Source organism: Syngnathus floridae, chromosome 2 (genome assembly GCF_059516105.1).
Source record: "Syngnathus floridae isolate MCC-2025c chromosome 2, RoL_Sflo_1.0, whole genome shotgun sequence".
NCBI lineage: Eukaryota > Metazoa > Chordata > Actinopteri > Syngnathiformes > Syngnathidae > Syngnathus > Syngnathus floridae.
Window position 1 is genome coordinate 25,873,169 of NC_142414.1, and position 14,222 is coordinate 25,887,390.

At 39.9% G+C, this 14,222-nt stretch overlaps 1 protein-coding gene and 1 long non-coding RNA gene across 14 annotated transcripts in view; one reads left to right on the forward strand and one right to left on the reverse strand.

Moving 5' to 3' along the window:
- The window catches only part of LOC148402830 (uncharacterized), a 46,102-nt gene that overhangs the window by 27,486 nt on the left and 4,394 nt on the right, over positions 1–14,222 (reverse strand). For all 13 annotated transcript variants that reach the window (XR_015855806.1, XR_015855809.1, XR_015855826.1 and 10 more), the window contains exons 3-4: positions 9,901–10,002; positions 6,137–6,244 (exon numbers count right to left, since the gene is read on the reverse strand). This is a non-coding gene — a long non-coding RNA (uncharacterized LOC148402830). The remainder of the gene's footprint in view (positions 1–6,136; positions 6,245–9,900; positions 10,003–14,222) is intronic.
- On the forward strand, positions 2,095–8,731 carry eif2d (eukaryotic translation initiation factor 2D). Its single transcript, XM_088367770.1, has 15 exons — positions 2,095–2,343; positions 2,521–2,711; positions 2,804–2,887; positions 2,961–3,051; positions 3,115–3,222; positions 4,106–4,362; positions 4,775–4,892; positions 4,973–5,018; positions 5,110–5,216; positions 5,302–5,439; positions 6,178–6,267; positions 6,703–6,798; positions 7,723–7,843; positions 8,112–8,286; positions 8,363–8,731. Exons 1-15 carry the CDS (start codon positions 2,288–2,290, stop codon positions 8,428–8,430), a joined length of 1,746 nt encoding a protein of 581 aa, XP_088223896.1. The 5' UTR covers positions 2,095–2,287; the 3' UTR covers positions 8,431–8,731.

Sequence of the window (14,222 nt, forward strand, 5' to 3'; positions counted from 1 at the left end):
ACATGGATTGTTAGTTGTCTATTTACTGTTCTTGGTCTCTGTTTTGCTTGGATAAACCTTTCCCCAAAATGCGCCATTTATCTTCTGGAGTGATTTATTGCGGTAATCTCTTTAGTCGAACAAAACATGGATGATTGAGTAAACATGAAAACTTTGGTGTATTTTCATGTTCCAAACCATAATGATGGAAGACCTCTCCTAAATATTTTTAGGAACAAAATTCACCTGCTGGGTAGCCAATAAAGTTCATTTGGCTAAAGCTGCCTCATATCTCAAGTTTCTCTCCTGTCCACGTTTTGAAATTTTTTGAGAACACACACCTGCAAATATGCGATCATGCACAGAATTGGTCCATTTCCTGATTGCTGCACTGAACAGCACAGATAATGCCCCCTGTGACTCCTTCCATGTGTGCTTCCCTCATTGAAGACTAAAAGCAGACCAATAAAATCTGGACCTGAAGCAGATGTGGAAATTTACAGGTTCCATGGACACTAAACATGGAAAGCTGGTATTGATCCAAACCTGGCCAAAAGGGATCTGCAAGAAGAATAGAAGCTGGAAGACGCCCAATTGAGTAGACAAGTACTATGCTCAAAGAAAAAAAAAAGAATAAACACTAAAGTATCCCCATTTGGGAGCGGGCTTCCCTGGAGAGGATTAAGCACTTCAGTGATCTTCCTCACTGACCCCCGTAGAATAAATAATGCGTATTAAAAGGGTCAGTGACTCTGTGCAAGTTGAGATTTCACAGCTGTTGTTCCAATTCATCTTCTAATGACAGAATCAAATCTCATATCCACTTTGACATACACATGCATACTTTTACAAAGAATTTTCAATCTCTCCTAAAACATTGGACCTATGGTATGTTCTTAAAGGTCAAGATTGAGATGTGTTTTTATCAGAATATCTGTCAGAACTTTTCTTTTGGTCATCTGTTGCTCATTGTGAAATCGCATGACAACAATAAAGATGCTAATTGATTATCATCTCCTGTCAAGAGCCAAGTTATTCATCAACACATCTATTTCAGTTTTGGTTAATAAAACTATTTGTTTCTAACGACAATAAAAAAAGGAAAACACAATTTTTTACGAACTAATATGCACACAACATCTTCATTTTGAACGTGAAATAAAGGGAAAAGATTTCATCTTAAATTGTAATCTATTTTGGGATTGAGGCAAGTCACAAACTTTCTACTGAAGCTTAAAAAAAAATCAAATTCACAGAAACATCAGGTTCATCTCATGCATTAGATCCTTGAATTTTTTAGTTGTTTATATTTGTAAACCTACAATATGATTAAGTTTTAACATTACAATAATAAAATAAAAATGTCAGGTCAAAAAAAACAACATTTATTTATTGTCAGTGTAGTCAACAAACACTATTTCCAAAAAGTAGGTCATTTATGTTTGGTAAAATCCAGAATTACTTTATTTTATGTAAAAACCATTATTTATGTTATGTAAAAAAAGAACGCCCTGACTTTTTTTTTAAATAAAACCATTATCCTTAAATCAATAAACACACCGATGTTGTTTTTATGCTAAGCAGAGGTGCTTGTTTGTTGAAAGTACCTTACACAGTTTGAAAACAAGTAATCATTAAACTAACTGACTTTTAAACATAACTTTTGAAATTAAGTAATCAGTCAAGTGACTTTTTTAGGGTAACTGTGGCAAACACTATATTTGATGGCATCCCACTAGAAAAAGACAAAAATCTCACTGTCAGAGCATGTGATTTTTTTTTTTTCTGTCACTGTCCCACCAAACATTTGCGCAAGTAAATAAAAAAACATATGAGCCTCCGAACTAGAGACCTAAACTTTGCATCCAATTTGGCTCACAGGTCCAGCAAGCAGACAGATACAAACTATGACGTCAGAGGTTTTTTTTTTGTGATTACTTATCATACCTGAGCAATCGTAACAACCTTTAATTCGCTAGGCCACAACTGGTTGCAAATTTGTTGCTCAAAACCACTGATGCCAATTTAGATTCTATGCAGATTAAGACTCATTCCACACGTTGTTTTCTCTGGAAGCGTTTTTGGTCGATTAGTGCTCTATTTTTAGCCTCGGCGTCAGTACGCCGGATTGGCGGAACTAAACATTGTGCAGTTGTTTCACGACGGAAGTAAATACGCAGCGGACGGTTAAACGGAACGCACCAGTATTTGCAATCTGCTTTTATTGTTATTATAATTATTTCCTTACTGGCATGTAATATATTCTACGGTGTTCTTCCCCTCCGCCACATATTTCATTTTTGATAAGATGTTTGCCAAACCGTTTCGTGTTAAATCCAACATCGTAATGAAAGGATCCGACAGGTGAGTGACAGCGACAGACTGCTTGTTGCTAATCTCAACTGCGTCCACAAAAAAAGCGAAAAGTCAGTTCATCAGTCACCATTTTTGGGAAATGCATGATTATTCTGCTATCTTTAGCATTTAGTGAATTGTAAATCACTGGGTTCTCCCACACAACTAACGCTGTATTTAATTCAGGAGGAAGCTCAAGGCTGACATAGCAGCAGCCTTCCCTTCTCTGTCCTCTGATGAATTATCAGAGCTCGTCCCAAATAAAGAAGAATTCAATGTTGTGAAGATTTATACACACAAGGGAGACGCTGTGACAATATACGTCGGTCATAAAAACCCGCTCTTCTTCGAAATGGAAAAACAACTTTATCCCACAGGTGATTAAAAAGCCTGCTAAGCCACATGGAAATGATGGAATGCTCAAAGTGATGGAGCTCAGTTAAAATGTACGTTTTCAATATTGTAATAGTCTATATGCTTTGGCGCTACCCTGCTGCCCTGCCTACATTCAGGACGTGGCCCCCTGTTCTTCACAAGTTGGTCGGAGGAGCTGGTAGGTTTCATTTTGAAGAGCTTTTTTTTTTGTTGGAAGGCTCAACAAATTTCATCCATCTTCCTGCCCACAGATCTTATGCTTCCTGGTGTGGTAGTGCCTTCTGACGGACTCCCGGATGTAAAACGGGGTGACTCCTGTGCTGTCACACTTGTTAATAATAAGTATGTGGATTTTTTTTGGTTTGTTTTCTGGAGAGCTTATTTGACAGAACTTGACGATTTCAGAGCTCCTGTTGCAATTGGCACCGCTGCAGTTTCCAGTGCGGAAATGCAAAGTTTGGGCATGAAAGGACGAGGAGTGTGTGTCTTGCACTCGTACATGGATCATCTCTGGTGAGTGGCTTCCTTCCACAAGCCACAGCTTCAGTGATTGGAATTTTTATCATTGATAGCATTACTGATGGATCATTCCCTCCCAAGCGCGGTTTTGTGGTAATGCAACTGACTAGATTAAATATTCCGACATTGTAATTTAATTTGTTGATAGATACATTTTAAATTGACGTCAATTGTTTTAATTCAATCTGGGAGGAAATTGGGATTTTAACATTGGAATGTTTCAAATTTGCAAATCGAATGCAGCCATTGGCTGCGCGATGGTTGGAATCTTTAATTGGTGGTTCACAAAGCTTTCATTTTGGGGGGCTGTGGTGAACACACTGAGCTTTTTGATTTGTTTTCCCGACCAGTTCTTTTATTGCACTACTTTTTGACAAACCAAAAATTTCACTCCCTGATCAAACATGAAATTAATGTTTTCATATGTACCCAAGACTTGAAAATTGTAGCCAAAGCTAACTGAATAAAGATGCTAGTATCTTGTTTGATGTCCCTTGCCCTGAATCCAAAACAAGTTCAGGCAACAGATGTTGTTTTTCTGATTTTTGCTCTCCTTTGTTCTCTCAACACGACCCACTGTCATAAGACTGCAGGGTCTTCGTGCTTGTTATGTAGACATTATTAATTAATAAAGCTTCAAACATGCCTTTGGCCCCTGGTGGTTGGAAAAGGCCTTGTTTTGATACGCAGTAGAGCTGAGCACGCATTTGGAATGAAAATCAGGTCAATTTGTGACAAAATTGTAATCTTGATTCAAATTCGATTAATCGTGGAGCCGTTTGTCTGACTCTTTGCCGTACACACATTAAACTCTTATCTCAAGGCAGCACTACATTAAGTTTATATTAAGTCACGTCTTATCTAATTTGTTATTCAGGGCTTTTGGAGAAAAGTCCAGTCCTCCCACGTTACGAGATGCCGAGGGTGGAGCACCTGATCTGAATGATGACCAATGTCTGGCTGAGGAACAAGAAGATGATGAGGAGGAGGAAGAGAAGGAGGAAGCTGAGCATCAAGCAAGCCAGCTGGTCAAAGATCAAGCCTCCCCTGCTGTTGCTGAGCAGGCGGAAGGAGAAGTTGAAAAGGGCAATGAGGAAGAGGAGGAGGCCCACCAAGATGAGAAGTCACCACAAGGTATCAGATTGAGGTCCAAAAAAAAAATCTTCACTGTCCAGTGACTATAAAAAGTCAATCGCTTTCAAACTCATGTGGGAGTCAGCTCACACCTGCTTTAAGCGCCTCGGATTCAAACCAAGTATAGGTCAGATGTTCTCGTGGGCTTTTCTCGCCCATTTTGTGCTATTCGGAACTGTTGATCATTCCCATCTTTCGGAACGAATATTTTCTGCCACAATCATTTTAATGCGCCTCATCTTCACGCGAGATTCCATTCAAATCCAGAAAGTCGCTAATTGCTTGCAGGCTACGCTGCGAGGCACATGAGCACATGATCAAGTTTTGTCGCTCAAAGTGGATAATGCTATTTGCTAATCGCGGTGAAAAGGGGGGCAAATAATGTGACCCTTTTCGTGTTTTGTTTTCGCAGAGGTCATGGATGCTTTGCTTTGGCAATGCTTCCTCCTGGCACTCAAAAGCAAGGTGAAGAAATCAGAGCTCCCTCTGCTGACAAGCACTTTTCTCCGCAACCACATGGTCTCCTGCTGGTAAAAAGCTCGTTATTAGTCACAAAGTGCACAAGAGGAATTCTCTTACTTTCCCCACATTTTTTTTTTCTTCCTCTCAGCCCGAGTGGTAAACACTTAGATATAAAAAAATCCAGCTATAAAAAGGTATTTCCGAATGTGTCAGCCTGCACATTAGTCACTTTATGACTCCGCTTGAATCCCACAAACATTTCCTCTTACTCAAATCTTCAAACAGCTTTCCAAGTTCCTACACGTCATGCAGCAGCAGCACAGCCTCGTACGTGTGAAGGAACTGACCAAGGGCGTGGAGAGCATCGTAGAGGTGGACTGGAAAAGCCCAGAGTGAGCTTCCCAATTACAGACACCCTCCGCTCGGACCCGGGAAAGCAAACTTCAATTTGTCGCTTTTCCGCGTGTCAACTCGTAGACTCCGCTTCTCGGCTCCCGTGGAGACGGTCGTTGAAGCGGTTCCACAAACGGAAGCGCAGTATCATCCTCCCGAGATCACCGCGTTATACTCGGTGTCGACTCGACTGCAGCCTCTTTTTCAGGACGCAAACAAAAGGTGTGTGCAAATGTGTGTTTTCACCGCCAATGTCAGGAAGCATCCACATGTTTTGCATTTCCTCGAATTAGGCTGTGACTCGGGCGGTCGGCCTGGGCTGCGCTGTGGTAGACCTTAACCTCCCCAAAACACTCCTCAAGAGGGTTGTCGGGGAGGGGGATAAAGTTACCACCGCAACCTCAACTTTTTTTTTTTTTTGCGTAAGGTCTCTAAATCACTCCCGCTTTGTTGATTTACTTCCCTCAGATGAATAACTCCGTATGAATGACAAGGTGTAGGAATGTTGCTTTTTTTTTTTTTTACAATCATGTCTAAACCATTAGATTACTTGTACATGTAAGTCATGGGTAAGTAAATGCTCTTTAGGGTCTCGTGACTTTCATTTCACCAATGTGCAAATTGTGAATGGTTTTATGCACACGCGGTCCCATTCCGTCATAAATGGAAAGTTTGCTCGTATCAGCTTGCAGCTGCTTTTATATTAACTAATCGGTTCTTCATGGTGCAAATTAGTGAAAACGTTGCTCTCAGACTTTGGTCGGTGATGTATTTTCAATGTGAGCAGCCATACTGTTAATTGGGAGATTTCAATGTGGCCTCAACTAAAACCAAAAAGATATTCCGTCGGAGTTTAAGCAAACCTCGCCAAGCCCTCGGCAAGAGGTCAACACGATGATTGACGCCTCAAAGGTCTTACCTTTTGTCTCGGACCCACAATGTTCTCTGGCGCTCCCACAGGAAAGGAGTGGCACTGCAGCCCGCGGAGGTGAGAAGCATCGTCACGGAGTATGTGAAGAACAACGACCTGGTGGATGAAACCAATAAAAAGTAAGAAGCGCATCAAAAACCTTTCACCCCACACAATGCTGTTTATTTGATTTGAGCAAGTGAATGATAGAAAAGTATTTGCATTCCATTCCTTTAGTCAGCAGGCAGGAGTGAAACAAAACTTTTGTTCCTGGCAGTCCGTAATAAACATTGGCAGAGTTGAGCCATAATAAGGCCACTGCTTGCTTTGGGGTTCGGTATAAGTGAAGGACAACAGAGTTCACGTCCCTGGGCCAAGTGATAATCGCTTTAATCAAATCAAATGCTACAATGTGACTCTGACTCTGAAGGGGCACTTGTGTTCTTTTTCAGGCCACATCATGTCTTTTTATTTCACGTGCCAACTAAATCGGCGCTACGAGATGATAGCGATTAGCCGGACATGTGCCCTGCATCCAAGTTGAACATTTTTCGGGTTTGTTATCTTCCAAACAGTTACGTGAGAATCAACCCAACCCTGTGTGACTGTTTGCTGGAGAAATCAGAGTACCAGGATGTAGAGACACTCAAGTGGGACGAGCTTTTTAGCAGGTAACATACTGGATTTTACATTGCTACAACTAAAGTCGCACATCCACAGTTTTTTTTTTTTTAAGAAGACAAAGCAGGCCACATAACTGTCAGTAAAATGGCAGCAAGGTATTTTAGCCGGGAGCAATTTGCATTGTGGAAACAAATGCACGTTTTTTTTTTGTTGTTGTTTTTTTTAATTAAAAACATCTCACTTCCCTCCTAACCGTCCCTGAACCCGTTTGTGGGTCTTCATTGACTTCCTTGATTTACAGTGATGCAGAACAGTCTACTTCTCTGGACAATGTCTTAAGATTTCTGCCACAAAAAACAAAAAAATGATTATCAACAGATCCAGAAACTGACAGACTACCTGGATGGAAAGCTTACCACTATATTAGTTGCAGATTTTTGGGGGTTTGTTTCAAATAAAAGTGAATATGAATTTTTTTTTCCACCTAGTTACGTAAAAATTCCAGACAGAACAGTTGCCCATTATTTACACAAATATAAGACTGACTTCTACTTCATGTAAGTTTTATTCATTCATTCTCCTGCTTTTGAGTTGAATTGCTGTGAACACTTTCACATTTTTGCCCGCGAGACAAAGCGACAAAAATCGACCGAGCGAGGGCTTGTATCTTCATTTCACTTTACAATGAAAAAATGAATCCCATATTGACAATCATTCTTAAATCATCTTTTATTAAACGAGCAAGATCTGTAAGTAATAAAACAATTCTTGCTTTCCAGACTCTCTCTTTAAAGTGAAATTCCATTTGAACTACAAAAAAAAATGCCTGTCAGCGATAAATGATGCATATGAGATGAAAGTTCACGGCCTTAGCATATCATTTTAATGAAACTCTAGATTAAAAAAAAAAAAGATCTTTTACCCTGCTTCTGAATATGCGAATAAACAAAATAAACCTCTCTTTGTTACAGAACCTTGGAGAGAATGCAAGAATGCTATCAAATCGCGTATCCTGGACAAACACCTCAAATAAAGAAGGGACATATTGAGCCCATTGATGTCTCTGTGGCTTCCCGAGGATCCAATAAGAAGGTCACCACCGTCTGAGATTCCAATTCATTGATACCCTTTCATTATATCCATTATGTCTTTTGCAACTGTGGTCAAGTTAAAATAGACTTGTTTTGGTCTTAAAATTTCCTCTTCCAATGCATTCCCCTGGAAATTGAATTTGACATCCGTGCTTTATGTTTTCGAAACAGTTTCTCAGTGCACATTTTCGCTGCTCTGTGTTTTTTTTCTTTTTTAAACTGTCTCCCTGATTGATTTAACTCTGATGATTTCCATATGCTACATATAGGTGACTGTAATAAAAAACCTGGAGGTATACGCTTTGGATCCTTCCGCCGTCGCCACCGCGTTGCAACGCAGAGTTCAAGCCAGTTCGGTCCTGCAGGCCGTCCCGGGGGCCAAAGACAAAGTCCTGGTCCAGATTCAAGGCAACCAGATTCAACAAGTCGGACATTTACTGCTAGGTTTGGAACATGTTTTACAGCTTATACAAGTGTTTTGTTCTCGTGTGTAATCATTCTGGCTCGTCTGTCATTTCAGATCATTATGGAATTCCTCGCAAGTACATCCAAGGGTTAGAGAAAGCTTCGAAAGGTGGAAAGAAGTAGCAGCAGTTTAACGCTATACCTGATATACTGTCTCCATGGCTTACAAAGACGCCACACTGTATGTAAACATTCCTCGGGGCCTTTTGTGTAATATACGATCGTCTTTTCACAGCACTCGACATCGGCTGGTGCTCCGCATACGTTTACACGTTTAGCGCTGTCATCTTAAATCAGGCAGCAATCCCAAATGTCTTTCAAGTGTTTCATATCATGGGAACAGATTTTAGCCTAAAAAAAACAGTCAGTATTTCTGAAGGGTAGAATCATCACTATGTAAAATAAATATTTTGTCAACGTAGAATGTGTTTTGCATTTATCATGTCAGTCGGGGAGACGGTGGTGCCAAATAGAGGAGATGAGGGGAAAACCGTGTCGGGAAATGTTCACCCTAATTCCGCTTTTGGATAAGATAACCGGAGACGTGCTATACACATCGTAACCCTGGGCCAATTTTTAAGACAAAGTTGTTTTTTTTTTTAAAACAAAGCACTTGGATTCATATGAGAAGGAACGGCAGCACTGGTTAGCACGTCTGTTCCTGTGTGGAGTTTGCATGTTCTCCCCGTGCCTGCGTTCGTTTCATCCAGCTGGTGGTTTCCTCCCACATTCCAAAAACATGTGTAGTAGGCCTATTGACCACTTCAAAGTCCCCCACACAGATTGTGTCGCTCTCAAAACAAGATGGATATTATAATGGAATGCATCTAGAAACTGAAAAATGATGGCACTGGTTAATGCTAAGAGTCTTAGGCTGTCTTGTATTAAGTGGTTCAAAATGAATTTGTCACATGGAAACTAGGAGTGAATGTACGGAAGCCAAGACTGAGGGGTGTCTCAGATAACAGTACTTGGCACGCAGTTGAATTGTTGATCAAATTCAAAAGGAATCAAAATTGAGTCCAGATTCCGTATGCTCAAAAGAGAGAGTGGTTGGTGATTGCTGTATGAGGCGGCCATTTTGCATTTACACAATAGCAGCGTGTTTCTGAGATACTGTATGTAGGGATTTGTGAAACCATTTTATTTCTTTATTCCTATTGCAATCTTACAAAAACAAGTGTAATCGCTTGAGTAGTTACGATCATTTTCTCAAAGGGTACCTAAGGGCTCAGCTGGCAAACATCACATGACCAAACCTAGACATCAGGTGAGGTCCTGTGATGTCATTTTCAGTCGGCAGCTAGTGACAAAATGGCCACCCACTGAGATGGATGAAAACAGGTGGATTTTGCTGCATAATTCCAATTCCGCAATATTAATCAGAATACTGCATCAATACATTTGTGTTGTTGTTGCCTTTGGGCATTTCATTACCTGGTTACTTGCTGATAAAAGTTGGCAAACAATTTCCCCCCCACCAATTTCTGGAATGATGGCTATGCCCCGTGAGTCTCATGAGTGTGAAAGCGTGGTCTCATGATGAGACTGGATAGACAATTTTATAGTGACTTGAAAAAAAAAAAGGCAAACCTTGGTGGGGAGGTCAACGCAAACGATACAAGGACTCCTTGAAATGCATCATCAGCACAAGATCGCTCCTCCCGGCGGGCTTTGCTGGCTGCTGGTGGGGGCCTGTTTTGAAACAAGGAATGGAGAGAAGGAACAGCATAAATGGAAGGAAAGGAAAAGACCAAACGTTTACTGACGATAAGTGTCAAAAAGACATAAGCAAGCAGATTAGGTGAGGATGAATCAAAATTGTGTGAATGGTTTTCTGTCAGTCGACATCAAGTGGCAAAATGGCCGCCCATGAGATAGATACAAATTTTGCTGCTTATATTTAGGTCAATGTCTGTTATTCAAGGTGCATTAAAAGACAGAAATTGTAGATTTTTACGAAAAATTTGAGATGCAACAACTGTTAATCAGTTTCAAGTGCAGTACTGTACAGTAGTGGGATGTGTCATCTTTGTCGCCATCTATCGCCTACTTTATGACATTACAACCACCACGCTGGGTGAAAAGGATTGACCTGTCTTTTAGCGGCCATTTGATGTAGACTAAAAAGCTAGCTTTAGCTGTGATACATTTATGAACAATTTGAATGTGGAAAATAAAGGAGAAGAATGCCAAAGTGGCCCTGGCTTCCATTTTTTTTTTTTTTATGAAGCCTTTGAAAGAAAACGTTTCAGGTCATACACTCGTCACAACATGGCACTTCAAGTAAACTCAGCAGATGTTACCAGCCGAGCGATGTCATCATGCTGAGAGGATTTGACTCCTAAAACAGGATTACACCATTTGATGTTTTTTCCTGATCAAAACTGCTTAAGCACTTTGATTAAAGACCAAAAAATATGAACAGTTATGAATATTTTTAGGCTATAGTTACATCACAGCAAAAGTGACATGGCGGAAAGATGGTGGAGCGATAGTTGTAGGCCAAGACAGCAACATATATTATTTATATTATTTAGCCACAAATAAAAAAATGCGTGGAAATTCAAAATGTGCGCAATTTATGTTTGCGTACTGGTTATGTTTTTCAAAACTCTTGTACTGTTTAATACAGACAAACTGGCAGTGATGGTTGGTCAGTAGAGGGCGCACTGACAGTGGTCATCACGTTAAACACAATGATAATAAAAATTAAAATATTTTGAAATATATGTATGTGTATGATATAAAGAAACAGGCAAAAAAATATCTGGATAATGATTAGTATATCGAATTGTTTTGTTCATCTCTGTTGTCCGTATTAACGACAATTGGAAACGACTTTCTGGAGCGCGCATGTTGACTTGTTAAAAGTTTGACGTGCAGTAGATCTTCTCGGGCCTAGAAGAAGATCTACTAGAATCTAGGTAATAAATAGAGCACAACATTCTAGCATGCCAGGATGACCCATGTCACAACCTGGGTTGATCCAGTCTGAAAATCCAGACTGTGTAACAGCAATTGAGAAATATTTAATTCCAAAGCCCAGACACACCCAGTGCACATGTGTATTATTTTAAAATGATGATATGAACAAGAGGAGAATCCACTTCTGTGTTTACTTCATTGACCTCAAGTGCGCTCTTTCTGGTTGTTTAGATAAAATCCAGATGTAAATTCCTTTCATCAGATCTTCAACGACCGGCATGTATCCATAAGAATGTTTTTTTTTCTCAAATAGCAGCTAAGCAAAATCATACCATGGTGTCAATAATGATGATTTTTCATCCCAAGGAGAAACTTAATACCGTACAATCCTCCCATGCAGACTCCCCCATAAACTGACTAAACTTGAACCCCACCATCTATTTTAGACATGCTGACTGTCAAGACTGGTAACAAGATTTCAGGTGACATCACCACACACATGGGCACACCACAAGGATCCGTCCTCAGCCCCATCCTCTTCACACATTTGCAGAGGCTGGGTACAAATACATTTACTCCTTTACATGTACTCAAATAACTTTTGGGATATCTAAAACTATCCTAGAGAACAGGAAACAAATAGCGAACACGGATTTTCCAAGTTCTCGCACGATAATTAATCTTGAATGACTCTTGCATATTCATTACAAGTGGGACTGATTGCATCATGATGGAAACGACTGATTAGTGTTTAATGAGTATTTCTCGGAATTTTTTTTTTTTTGATAAACATCCCCAAACTGGAATACAAAAGAATTATTCAAACAAACTGTCACATTGTTTCAGAAAAGGTGGCCAAAAGATGATAAATGAGCCCAATGTGGTAATCATGTGTAATTCGAATAAACCAAGCACGGAAACTTGTCTTTGGGTGTCCTGCTTGGGGCTGAAGTCTTTACAGAACAAGATCTCAAAAGAGTCCTGAATCTTCCTTTTTATTAGAGTGCTGCCAATAATGAAAAACAGGGGAAAGCATTTTGACATGCTGCAGTCTTAAGCGGTGAGTCCTGGTTTATAGACATCTTGAAAATACAATGACTGTCGTTTTCACTTTTTGGTTTGAATCCATGTGGCAAGCACATGTGCCTGATGGGTCGCAAAGGATCCGGCTTTCAATCTCACGTTTAGCTCTTATGTGTGTGTCTTTAGCACATTCCAAACACTCACAGGGGTGAATGTCATTGTGAATGTTTGTGGCACAAATGGGCTACTTAAATGTTGGAGGGGCTTAGAAGGTTTTGTGCTGAGTACCACTGATAAAAAAAATCGTGGCCCCCTCCAGCAACAAAGTTTTGAATTCATGAACAAAAATCAAGTGCAAATTAAGTAATTAAGTGGAACAATATTTACAATTATTTGTAATTTTTTTTTTGGGGTGAATTCAGGGATATCTTTCATGCCGAAAGGGCCCGCAATAAGTGTAAAGGTTTTTTTGTTCTACATCTGTCCACATTTTCGTCCTCTTTTGAACTGAGTCAAAGTGTTAGCTGTAATTTTACTGTTAAAACATCAGTGAGTAGTTCCATTGGCAGCTACCGCAAACATTTAAAATGTTTAAAAACATTAAAATTTAAAAATGTGTGTGTGTGTATGTATGGATGTATATATATATATATATATATATATATATATATACACACAAAATTTTTTTGAATTATATATTTTTAATATTTTTTATTATATATCTTTTTATTTTATATACGTATATATCCATCCATTTTCTGTACCGCTTTATTTATTTATTTATATATATAGATATATATATCTATATCTATATATATGTATATTTTCTTTGACACAGTACTTTATAGTGATACCAATTTTCTTACCCATTAAACATTTTTTTTAGGTGTGACATTACGGTTAAATGTCTGCAAGCTGCCAGAGGAGCTGGATCATCTGAAAGCAGAGTCTATGTTTGATCACAAAAAAAAAAATGGATTTCAGCCCAATGCTCCATGGCCTTAATCTGCAGGATTAGCGCGTCGGAAACTTCACTGCCGTGTTTTTATTGTCTGTCGCGTTCGTGTGAGTAAAAGGTCTTACATGGCGTACTTAACGCAATTGTATGATTCTCCGCCGCGTGTGTCGCGAATGCCTCGGAAGCGGCACAGGTGGGCTCGACGGCATGAACGGCGACATCCTGAGCCACATGTGCCGCAGACGAGATGCAGGCTGGTTAAGAGCTAAAGCGGCTTGGCCCAGTTGAACACGGATCTCGGGCTCTCTGCCAATCAAAGGCTAGCCAATAACTCACTCTGGCTGACACGCTGAAGAGAAGCTTGGCCACACGCATGGTTGATGTACTTTACAGCTGTAAATTTTGCATACGGAACCCCGACCTTAGTGCTATCAAACCGCTTTAGGATAATTACCGCGCTGCAAAAACTCTTTGGCTTCGTACGTTCTTCTGGATGAATGCAAACAAAAACACAGACACACCCCAAAGTCTTCCAATGGATGAACGGTCGGCAACATTTTTTATTTATTGGTCTACAAGGGTTTCACTCATCAACAGGGAAGTATTTTCCGGGAAAAACAATCTTTCTCTGGCAAGTTAAGCTGAGCAGGAGTGAAAAGAAAATGAAAGATTCGGCCAGTCACCTGTTGTACACTTTCAATGGAATGCTGCAACAATCAAAATGCTCAAACATGCTTCTGTGATGATAGCGTTAGATTGCACCCTTCTAATTGGAAATCAGCCAAGTGTGTGGAAGGCGAGATGAAAAATCACAAAAACACGTTCAATGGTAGCAAGTTGTTCCACTCCAGTCCTGTAGGTGGCAGCGATGCTAACGCTAAGCAAAGCCGAGTTTTATCAACGATAAGGATTAGAGGCGGAAACAATTAAATGATTCAAATTTTGGAAAACAATCACAATGTTTGCCTATTTTCTCACTTGAATCATTCATAATTTGTTGGCGCAT